The sequence below is a fragment of the Chinchilla lanigera genome, unplaced genomic scaffold, assembly GCF_000276665.1.
Source record: "Chinchilla lanigera isolate Chin_1 unplaced genomic scaffold, ChiLan1.0 scaffold00051, whole genome shotgun sequence".
Classification (NCBI taxonomy): Eukaryota; Metazoa; Chordata; class Mammalia; order Rodentia; family Chinchillidae; genus Chinchilla; species Chinchilla lanigera.
The window spans coordinates 14,745,552-14,757,587 of NW_004955452.1; the positions used below are offsets into that span (position 1 = coordinate 14,745,552).

General features: G+C 49.8%; 1 protein-coding gene across 2 annotated transcripts in view; it reads right to left on the reverse strand.

The window, feature by feature from the left end:
* Positions 1-12,036, reverse strand: part of Grik3 (glutamate receptor, ionotropic, kainate 3) — a 214,542-nt gene that overhangs the window by 26,480 nt on the left and 176,026 nt on the right. For both annotated transcript variants that reach the window (XR_001236122.1, XM_005395204.2), the window contains exon 11: positions 1,415-1,638. Coding sequence is in view for 1 of the 2 variants with exons in the window: in XM_005395204.2 (XP_005395261.1) it covers positions 1,415-1,638 (224 nt within the window). In the remaining variant the exon portion in view is untranslated. The remainder of the gene's footprint in view (positions 1-1,414; positions 1,639-12,036) is intronic.

A 12,036-nucleotide genomic window follows, 5' to 3' on the forward strand; every position in this document is an offset into this window, starting at 1 on the left:
GTCTTATGCTTGACCCTGATAGTACTGTAAAATTTTTGGCCACACAGAAATACAAGGAGATGTCACATCAAAACCTGAGTCTCACTCTAGAAATCTGAGTGCAGTGACATGGGCCCTGCGTCTCTATTCAGCACAGCTGGTGTGTTGGTGCTGAGCAGTGGCTGTCCCCACCAGTCAGCTGTGTGCGCTCCGGTTTGCTTCAATCCTGACCACCGCTGCTGCCATCACCTGGCTGCTTGTCTCCCTCATGCCACCTGCCTGCCCTGGCACCAACTGTGTTTGGTTTAAAGTTGGACAGCTCTGGCCCAACTGTAGCAAAGAAAAGCTTTCTCACTCTGGGCAGTGGCGTAACCTCTCCGAGCCTCGTTTTCTGCTTCTGAAAATGGAGATAATTATACTTACCTCGCAAAGCTGTAGCAAGGATTTGAAACGTGTTGTGTGGGTGCTCCACAAGTGACAACTATACTATGATGCCCTTCTCAGCTCTGTGGATAAGACCTTCATCACCCTCCTCTCTCAGAGGGTATCCGGAATCAGTCCCCTCTAAAAATCCCTTCTCTTCCCGGAAGTCGAGCTCCTTCCTTCCTAGCCAGGAGGGAAGGGCTGGAGAGTAGGCCAGGCTGCCCACAGCTGATGATGGCAGGCTGTGCATCTGAGGGGGCAGGGACGCACATCAAGTAGACTCAAGAGAAGCTGGGAAAGCTGTGTCTCAGAGGGAACAGCTGCTGAGAGATTGCTGGAGCCACTGAAATTATGGAGAGAGCACCTGGAGAGTGGCTCCTGGCTTTCAAAGCCTTGTTAGGCCATTAGCGACAAGAGGCATAATGAAGGCTTCTCTATGGCAGCTCAGATGCTGACTGGGATGGCCAGATTGGGTGGCCAGCACAGCACTGGCCCAGGGGGCCAGGCAATTTCATCATGTCTATTTCATGTGAATGACCCAATATATAAGCATGTTGTGTTACTATATGTATCCCAGATATCACATGTGCACATGTGCATATACTGTGTTTCTGCATGTGGACACACACGTGCATTTATGGAATGGTTCCCCTGCAGTTGTGGTTTGCACATAAACAGCCTGTTTTCCAAGTTTTCAGCTACTCCTGGGCCATGCAATGCATCTGGGTCTGCTGCACCAGGTACCTGGTCCCAGTAGTGCAGCTGTAAGCAATGAGTAACTTCTCCAAGCCTGTTCCTCAGACCTGGGTTGCAAATGCTGCACGTCAGAGTCATGAACACAGACTACAGCAGGACCAGGCCATGGGATGTTCCCTGAGGGATATGAATCTGAGCCACAGGGAGCGAGAGAGCGGCTGGCATGGCAGTGGCCTGAGCTTTGGGCTGAGGGAACTCACTGAGCTCCCTAAATCTTCAATGTTGGGCTCGAGCTCTGGCCAAGGCATTGCCTTACCTGGCAATGACAAAGAGGACACAGCTGACACCCAGGTAGGCAAGGAGCACATACATCCAGATGTCCGGGGACAGTGGGTTGAGGAAGGAGAAGACACTGGGGTTGGTGCCGTTGGGCTTGCGATACAGGATGCTCACGCCGAGGGTCATGAAGGGCTTGGAGAAGTCGATAGCCTTCTCACGGACATGGGTGATGGTTAGCGGAGCCACTGCCAGATCTGCCTTCTGCAAGGAGATAGATAGAGATAGAGATAGAGATAGAGATAGAGATAGAGATAGAGATAGACACACACACACACACACACACACACACACACACACACAGAGAGAGAGAGAGAGAGAGAGAGAGAGAGAGAGAGAGAGAGAGAGGAATGAGCACCATTAAATGAGCAGAGCACCTTCTTGGAGAAGGGCAGATGAGGGAATGAGGTGGCATTAGTGTCCTGAATCTAAAGTCACTTGATCATTGTTTACTTTCAACATTCACTAACTCTTGTTCTGGGTGGGGTCATGCCCAGGGTGTGGAAAGGCAAGGATGAATCTGACTCTGTCTTTGTTCTCCAAGAGCTCATGACCTTGAGGAAGAGGATAGTGCTGTAAACTTACAGAGTGGAGCTCTATTACTACTGGAGATGGCCCCTTCTCAAGGCAGTGCTCTGTCAAATGAATACAGTGCAGGAACAAACATTTAAAAACTGCTCCTGTTCTTTATCTGTGTCTTTCAAACACCACGAAGAGGACGCAGGATCACACCTCTTATTTCAGTCTGTTTTCTCTTCCCATCCTCTACTCAACTGCTTTTCCCCATTCTGTAAGATGGATATATTCCTAAAACCCATCCAAAAGCTAGTTGGATGAAGATAATACCCTCCTGGGAGAGTGAGGGTGGGAAAAAGGCAAACAGGCAAGTTCAGGGCCTTGTTAGCAGCGGGTAGCATGGGGAGGGAAGGCAGGGCTGGGCAGGGCCAGGGAAGCTCATATGTTACTACATTTTACTCCACCACAATTTTAATTAGGGGTTTAATTAAAGTTTGATTTCTTAGGTCTGAGCTTTCCTGATCAAAAATCTAAACTCCCTTCTCTTTACCCCATCTTTCCACCCCTACCCCACTGCTGTCCTCTCACGGGGCCCCATTAAACTGCCTCTTGTTTCCAATGTTCTCCTCTCACCTGCATGCTGGGCCTACCCTGCGTCTTGTTCAGGATGCTGCCCTTTTCCTGTGGTCTAATTCTTGCCACCTTCTGTATCTTTGTACCTGCTGCCTCTTCTAGAACATCCAAATATCCTGCAGTTCTGAATGCCCTTAGGCTTACCATGTCTGTGGGAAGGGGAGAGTGTGTGCTGCCTGTGCCCTAGGTCTCATCTGCTTATGTGCCTGCGAGTTTCTCTGTGCAGTGAGGGCTATGGCTAATCCACCACTTCTTTTCTTCATTCACGAGCCCCTCACAGCCTCTAACAGCGCTCCCCTAGGAGAGGCTCCTCCTGGGGTTCTGGTGGTTATTCATACCTCAAAGTACAAACCAAGTTATAACTTCCCTTCCTCAGATGGGGCAGGGCAGAAGGGAAGAGGAGTCTAAAAGGCCAGCACTAAAGACCCTTTAGTAAGGTGGCCCTGCATCTGAAACCACCACACAAGGCATTGTCTTAGGTACAGCTACCTGTTAGCTTGGGCTAAGCTAAGATAGTAGCCCCTGATAGTAGCCCCATCATTCTATCCACCCACACATCCATCCATCTGTTGTTTTATGAGATCCGCCAGTGCTAATGATATGGAGCTGACTCAAACAAACATGTAAGCCCTCATGGAGCTTATAGTCTGGTAGGGAGATGGACATTAATCAAATTATTTAGTGAACAGTAGCTATTAATAGCACATCTGACTCTACTTTTCTTAGACTGGGAATTAGAAATCCAATAGAAATCAGACTTCCAGGAAGGAAGTGCCAGCCTAAATTGCTAGACAGCTCTGTGGGTGCGCTAGGCTCAGGGGGGCGCTGGGAAACCCATGACTCTGATGTTGCTCACCCCAGTGTTTCTCTTTCTAATGGCATCTCCCATACCCTATCATGGACACTTGGAGTCCAAGAATTTGGTAAACTCCAGAACCAAGGGAAGGTATGGAGGAGGAGCCTATGACAAAAGATCATTGTACTGGGACCCTCTTTTTGTAATGTCTGAGTGTGTGTTGGAACTTGCCTGGATTTGAAGGCAGAAGAAGGGCAACTGCTACTACTCTAGTTCCTGAAAGCCCTCTCACACCATGGCATGGACAAAGGAGGGTAATGGAGGGAACAGAACTCTCAGAGAAGGTGCAGAAGGCTAATGCACATGTGCTCAAGACCTGCTATGTTTAGGCCTTGGCCCAAGCAGTGAGTAAGAAACCTAGTCCCTGTTGTCACGGAGCTTTGGTTGAGTAAGACATTCTTGGAGCTGTAGACAGGATTCCTGAGTAGTGAAGGACCCAACATGAGACCCTCTGAAAGGTCTCTTTCAGTCTTGAAGTTCTAGGATCTTCAATAAGGTTGACATAACGTATGATTCAAAACCTGGCCTCCCCTAGCTCTGTCCCTTTCAAGTGTACTGTGTTGGGAAGTTCTGTTCTGGTTCCAGAGTCATTGTTCTCCCTTACAATGCACTTGGGGGTGGGTTTCTAGGTATATTTTTTGAAGCTTGGAGTACATTCTTGGGAAAAACCTCAGAATTTCCTTGACTTTTGATAGTAAGTCAGATGAGATCAAGGTTTTTATAGGCAATGCTTATTCCACCAGAATACTTCAGCTTCTGGTGAGGAAGCCAATCATAGGGCCATAGGCTCCCCACCGCCCCCAGGCCCTCTAAGGGTCTTTGGAATCTCCTTGCCATTCTTTGTGGTCTCAGGCTCTCATAGGGTTGAGAAATAGCAGTGTCTGTGGTGTTTTGTGCCTACAGCAGCGAGATAATTGGCCTATGTAACCCTCACTCAGAGTTCTGGTATGTGTTCTCCCCTGGGCTTCAGGAAGGCTGGTGTTCTCTGTTTCATTTTGGGTGTAGGCAGGAAATACTATATTTCACTGTTGGTAACGATTTCCCAGAAAAAAGCATTATTTTGTCCAACTTCCCCTGAAAGATCGGAACAGATGTCAAGCCTTTGCTGTTTCAGTTCATTACTCAGAATGAAAGGCCCAGCCTTGGCAGGCTCTTCCCTCTCATACAGATTTTCTTCCAGGATGATTCATAAAATAATGCTCTGTCAGAGCTGGACAAGACGTTCAAGAACATCTATTCCAATGCCACATCTTTTATAGAGGGAAACTGAGGCTTGGAGAAGCTCCTTACCTTTACTCTGATATTTACAGAAAGCATGTCCTCGAACAAAACCAAACCTCTGACCTGTCTGTCTCCTTCATCGGTCTTGCAGGTGATTTATTGAATTTTCCTGCCTCACAGATGACCTGTGTGTACATTTCTAAACCTCTGGAGCAGGAACGATGTCTTCCTAGGACGTCGTTTCATCCCCATAAGCAGCTTTCCACTTACTGAGGACCTGCTTGGATGCACCTGGCTCCAGCCCCTCTTGCTCGCCTCAGCCCTTGCATGGAGAAACCTGGCCTCATCTGCTCTGCAACAGCTCCAGCTCCCTGTACTGAAGGCAAGAATGATTTACTCAGCTCCACTTTTCAACCCTTAGGATCCAGGCATCCTGGGTGCTGACTGGACCCCAGCCTTATATCCCTGGCACCTGGGCCACCTCCTACAAGGTTTTCAGAATGGGATTGGAACTGTAGTCCCAGTTTGGCAAAGGTCTCCCTTCTCTTAGGACAAAGACCTGCCTCAGGGTCTAAAACTTATTCCCTGAATCCCAGCTTGTTCCCTGTGTCTGGTGTCCTGTTGACAGTTGCTTACTTGGGATTCCCAAGAATGACTTTCACCAAATTATTCATCCCTATGCTCTGCCTCTTGCTTGGGGTGCCCTAGGGCATCTGGAACTCAGACTGTGACCTGTTAGAGTAAAATAGTAAGCATTGCTATCCTTATGAGTACTTCTTACATGCCAAGAATCACTAAATGTGCTACATGCATTGCCTCATACAATCTCCCAGTAGCCCCACGAGGCAGTAAGTGTCATGACCATATTCCAGATGAGGATACGGTGGTCTGATCAGGCTAGGAGATTTGTTTAAGCTGGCGAGCAGCTACAACAGTACTTGGACTCAAGTCATTGTGACTGCAATGCCCAACATTTTGCCACTCTATCATATAAGCCACGTAAAGTGGGTTGACTTGTGCACAGTGCCAACAATTAGGTTCAGATCCTAATGGCTGGTGCCTGTGGGTAGGACCATATTTGGAATAAAGTCTTTGCAGATGTAATCAAGTTAAGATGAAGTCATCAACTGGGTTGGGCCCACAATTCAAGGACTAGTGTTCTTCTAAGAAGAGAGGACACACAGACACATACATACAGAGAAGATCAAGTGTTGATGGAGGCAGAGATTGGAACAATGCAGCTACAAGCCATGGAACACCAAGGATCGCAGCAGCACCAGAACTAGGGAGAGAGGCCGGAAATAGACTCCTTTGGAGCCTTCAGAAGGAACCAGCCCTGACAATACCTTTGGACTTCAGAACAAAAATAAATTCTTTTTGTTTTGATTTACCAAGTTTGTGGTCATTTGTTATGGCAACTCTGCCAATTATACCCTGTATGGGATACATGAATGTCCTTCTACCTTCTGCAACTGGCCCCGCTCTGGCATCTGTCCTGCTCTGCTGGCATGACTTATAGCCGAGCCCACTCAGTTACATCTTTGAGACTTGAACTTGTCTCTGGATCCTGAACAGTGCCACCACTGAGATTTGCACGGCTTGGGGGCCCTGTTAATGTGCTCACCTCCTTCCAGACCCCTCCGCTGCCTCCCTAGTGCCCATAAACACCAGTCTTATTCCTGTACACAAGCAGAGCCCAGCCCCAAGGCTCTGTCTGCTGGTTCCCTGTTCAGATCTCAGGTATGGGGCACCCATGGAATCCATCTCCTGTTCTTTTCCCCACATGGTGTTTCTCCAGCACAGCTCATTCCTTCCAAGGTTAAGGAAACATCATGAGCTTTGAAGGGTCCTGTATAGCCAACAAACCATCATTGTCAACCACCTACACATCTAAATGGAGGGAAAGCAGATGCGAGGAAGTTTGTCCTCTGACAGGCCAACTTCTAATACCTGTGATTCACTTGCCATCTTTTTGAGCTGACAGCAGCCTCTCCAGCTGACAGTGAGCAGTGATGTGTGTGGCATTCCCAGGCCCCACTCCCAAGTCCCAGCCTGCTCCATCCTCTGCCTAGGTCTTTCTGGAAGGTTAGGCAGGTACCCCCTGCCTCATATCCACTGAGGTCCTGGGATGACACCACAGGCTCCATCTCTAGTCACTTTAAATCCTTTCCTCCAACCCCTCAGGTTCATGGTCATGGCATCAGCCCAGACAGGACAGGGCTGCCTTAGCACAATCCAAGAGCTAGGGACGGTGAGGCCCATTCCCCTCAGACTAGGTGAAGTCCCAGTTATTGTTCCCACAGCCCTCTGTGCTGCTTGCTGATGGACTGATCACAGCTGAGTTTTTATCTGCAAGTTACTGCTTAGCATTAGCACCTCTGGCAGTATTTAAATAGCAGAAGGACAGGGATTCAGCTTGTTTCCCTCACCCATGTACCTGCTGGGGTCAGCAGAAAGCGTGGTATAAAGGGTGAACTCCATAAAGTTTTGTTAAAAAAAAAAAAGACCATCCAGATATCCCCAAGGTTCCTGCTCTTCCTTTACTTTAGCCTAATAGGCTGAGCTCTGGCCCCAGTTTCCCTACTTAGCACACCTCCATTCTCTGAAGCCACACTGCCTCCACCAGGTGACTTGACTGTCTCTTCCCAGCTGCCCTCCAGGGTTTTGACACTGGTGCCTGTGTCCTGACCCCTGAATAGCCCACATGGATTTTGCAACCTTCTTTTTTTTCTCGCCTGTGAGTGGATCCCCAGGAAGGACAGCCCTCTCCACCCTCATGGCCCACCTCAGGATGTCCTGGTGACATCCTCAGTTCCACAGGCTCCTTAGTCACTGCTCCAGGCAAACCTGGTTGCCTACTTTGGTAGTCTGTTTTCTCCAGCCTCAGTTTGCCCTGCTCCACCCAGGACTCTGTTCTGTCCCTAGGTAAGCAACCAGTACGTCCTGCTTCGACATGCCCTGGCCCAAGGCTGGGGCAGCAGGCTTGGGTAGAGTCTTCTGTGGCCTTGTAAACAGGGGTGGGGACTGATGCCTGAGGCCAAAACCAAGGTCTGGCTCATGGTCAGGAGAAAGATGGGACACAGTGGGGCAATGGTGGTAAAGCTGTTCTTGTCAAGCCTGCTTCCCCACTAGAGTGTGAGATCCTGAGGCTAGGGAAGGGAACTTGCCCACTTTGTTCACTGCTGAATCCACAGCACGGCCACAGGGCCTGCTTAAACAGATCCATTGAATAAATTGATCAGTGTGAACACTGAGGGTTTTAGAGAGGTAGCCCAGAAAGCCCTCCCTCAGGAGTGACACATTGCAGGTTCGGGAGTATACCGAGCCGCAGATGGTATCTTGACAGTGAGCCATTGGCCACTGATAACCTCAGAACACAGCACTCCAAGTAATCTGCATCATCTGAGTAGATGGGGAATAGGTGCTGAAATATTCCTAAGTGTCAATAAATGGCTCCTGTGCCTGTGATGCATGCACAGGACTCCTGAGCTGACAGACACCAGACAGTGAGAAAGCACAGGTGTGCCTGTCCCAAGCCTGAGCCCCTACAAGGACAGTGCTGGCCCTGTCTTTAGGGAGGCTCTGAAGTATTCTCTGCTTCAAGGTGCGCCATGGGGATGCACCACACCCCCGCTGCCATCACTGAAGAAATCCCCTTCTCCATTTCCTGTGTGTCCACGGGATGGTGTCCGCCTGAGCATGGTGCTGCCGATGCTGCAGGCCTCCGTGCCCCCAGCCTCGTCCCAGCCCTGATAGGGATGGAGGGAGACTTTAGCAACTTCAGTGTCCACCCAGGGAGGCACTCTACACATACCCTGCTTAGTTCTGCCTCGTTCTCCAAGTCACCACTTAAGACTCACTTTCTCAGGGAGTCTGAGTCATTGTCCCTTTGTTTAACCCTCCAAACCCTTCCATCTTATCCTTTGTGGCCAAAGTATTCAAATACCAGGAGGACAGGGATTCAATAAAATTTACTAGTTTGTTCCTGAGGGGTGACGGCCATGTCTGCCTCAGTCACTCCCACAGCCTTGTCATGGTCCTGCGTCCAGCACGCTGTCAGTCAATGCTGGGGTCAGACTCTTCTCACACACAGGTTCGCAGACCCTCTGGCTCTTGCCAGCCTTGTGCAGGTACAATCTGATAATACTTCAACTCCTGCCCACATGGGACACTGCTGCAGGGTTCTGATTGGCTCCCACATCCACCAAGTCCAAGCCAGATATGTGGAAGTCAGCAGCAGTTAAACCTGTCCCCAGGTCTTCACTTACCCCTTGAGATGGTACTGGGACCCCTTAAGGCTTTTCCTGGGGGCAGGGTCATGAATTGCAACATCAGCTATGACCCTTACGTTGGCTTTACTCCTTCCCTCTCCTCTTTCTTTGTCCCTCGCTCCCCTGGTCTCACACTCTCTAACTAATGGCCCAGGCCTCTGCTCTCCAGGAGCCCAGGCAGAGACTGCACTCAACACAGCTTTGTGGAATGAATGAGCCAGAGGATGGTCCTTAACCAGGGAGCCTGCCTGTTCCGGCTGCTCTGACTGTGGTTTTCCTCCTGGTCCTGCATCTTGGCCCACCAGAAACCTATTTGTCCAGATCCTTTCTCCTGCCAGGAACTTTCCTGGCCTTTCCTCATGGTGGTCTCTGCTGGCTAAGATCTGGAGCATCCCTCACCTGCTTACCTACTCCTCTGCAGACACATCCTGATGACATTCTGAGCTCCCCCTAAATGCCTTAGTGTTTGCTCTGGGGAATCTGAAGCCCTGACAAGAGCTCATCTTTGTAGGCCATCTGTTTCCTCTGTCCTTAACTGCCCTGGCCATCCAGCATTCTGACCTGCCAGGTGAGCTCCCAGCATGCCTTGCTTCCAAGTATGCTGGTTCTGCCAGAAGGAGGTGGCCTGGGCAAGGCTTTTCCTGGCTACACGTTGGGGCCCCTTACAACACCAGTGCACGCAGTCCACAATGAGGAATTGGTTCTTGGTTGGAAGATGAGGGACACAGTGGGTGATGAGCTCATGGGCTTGACACCAGACCCTCCCCTCACATACTCTGGAGGTGAAGCCAGCTAGTTATGACCCCACAGCCAAGGCAAGGTGAGCACATCTGTACTCATCTATGTGTCCATTATTCACCAATGCCTACTCTGTGTGTGTCCAGCTCATGCCAGGTGCAGGGCAACAGCCAAATTCAATCTGTCAGGTACTCCCTGCCTGCAAGAAGAATCAGGTGAAGGAAGGAAGTGGGCATTTTTGGTTGTGTGTCATCCTGCTCTCTAGGCCACAGCAAGCCATCAGTTATTTGATCTTCTGGGGAAGCAGAGGGAACACCTGGGAAGTGCTGCTTCATCACAGGGGAAGGAATGGTATACCAAGGCTACCCACTACCATTCCTCACCCAAATTTTGGTCCAGGCCCATCTATGAGCCAGGTAAAAGTCTTTATCAGGTTCGTACATACTACAGTGAGATTTAATAACTGAGAGATCACAGAACTGATGGCTTGCTGTGACCTGGAGAGTATGCATCACTTCAGGCCCCTCCTGCTCCTTCTTTCTTCCCTGGCCCTTCAGATTTAAGGGCTGGGCTAGCAGTCAGGCCAGGGTTCCTGGGTCTAGAACAGGTCTGCAGGAGGCCAGGTCAGGGCACTCAGGGACCCTCACTAGGGTTGACTTTCCACCCTTGGGAAATTTGTGGGTTCTGCTCATCCTTCATTTCTCTCCACTTTCTTGTACTTGTGACCCTGAGTTCTCCCCCACAATCCTGTCCCTCTTTGACCTCTGCCCTTCTGATTCTCCTTCTCCTTCCTCTCCAGCCTTCTGGTCCAAGTGTTGTGCTGACTCTTCTTCGTGCTGTTCCCATCCTATCCTGAGTGCTCACCTCCTCTCTCCCTGGAAAGAGTCCCTGTCACCATTTCCTAGACTTCCCAAAGGCTGTGATGATGATTCCCCAATCTCAGCCACTACCCTGCTGTTCTGCACTTGGCCAGTACCCACTGGGACCTAGATCCAACATGCTCCAAACTGATCTTATTACTTTGCTCAAGGCCTTGACTTCTTTGAGGGGGTGCCTAATATGGGGATGGCACTCCCACCTCTCCAGCTATCCAGGCTGGAATTTCATGCCTTGTCCTTGACTCCTCCCTTCCCCTACTTCTTCCACCCACCAGTCATCAGCCTTGTCAATGTCAGCTTTGCCTTCATGTCCCTGTGATGTGTCTTCATCTCTCTCCTTTCCACCATGATGCTCTGAGCAAGCCTCCCATCCCCATCCCCAGGTCCCGGCCTCTGACCACTCCTGTTTGGCTCAGCACCAAAGGGTTTTCCTCCATTGCCAGGCTGATGTCATTCCTTGACCCCTCATCTTCTAGTTGTGCCCTATAGCTCCAGGATTAAAATCAAACAATTCAGTTTAGCACCCAAGAGGCTCATCTTATGCCCCTTTCTCTAGCAGCAGCCTGCCTGTTGGCTTTGGGCTCTACACTTTGGGGCTTTGCCTCCATATTCCCCAAGCAGAGTCCCAGTTACCTGGGGCCAGGACACAGAAGTTCTGGATGATAACAGGGGAATTTCACTATCAAAAAAGGCCAGTACCCCAAGTAAAGGACAAGGTGGTACTTTGGTATGGGCCTCAGTTCTCTGTGAGTTTGATCAATATGAGTCAGTTCTCCAAGGTTGCCTATTTGGATTTAACAATATAAGATCTAGAGATGGACCTCTAGGTCATAGGTCAATGGTGGCGAGCCTTTTAGAGACCAAGTGCCCAAATTGCAACCCCAGGCCTATTTACTTATCCCTAAGTGCCAACCCTGCAGTTAAACCTGAATATCTGATGCTTGGCTGTTGAGGCAACTTGGCTCAGCTTCCGACAGAGAGGTCTCAGAATGTCCACTGTGGCATGCATGCCATAGGTTTGTCTCAACTGTCCTAGACCATGTCTGGTCTAGCAGAATGTCTATGCCTGATAGGTCATCCTTCTCACTGCCAGGAGAAACACAGATACACGTTATTTAAAGTGGGGGCTGTCTCAGGAGGGAATAGTGCTAGGCAAGACAGCTCCTGTGTATGAGTACTTATTGAGCACCAGCTGCTCTGATATACATTTGAGACTTTATCTCATTAAATCTTCCCATAAACCTTGGGCAGAAGATGCCTCTATTATCCCCATTTTGCAGATGTGGAAATGGAGGTCAGAGAGGCTGGATAACTTTCCCACTGTCTGATGTGCCAGACCTGGGCTTTGAATCCATTTCTATCAGATGCCACAAGGGAGGGATTTAAGGCATGGAAATGAGTAGATGGTGTCTGAGGGAGGGGATCAAGAGCCAGCAAGAGGAGGGGGTGCAGAGGGGATGGCTGCGGCATTGCGGCTCTGTCGAATCAT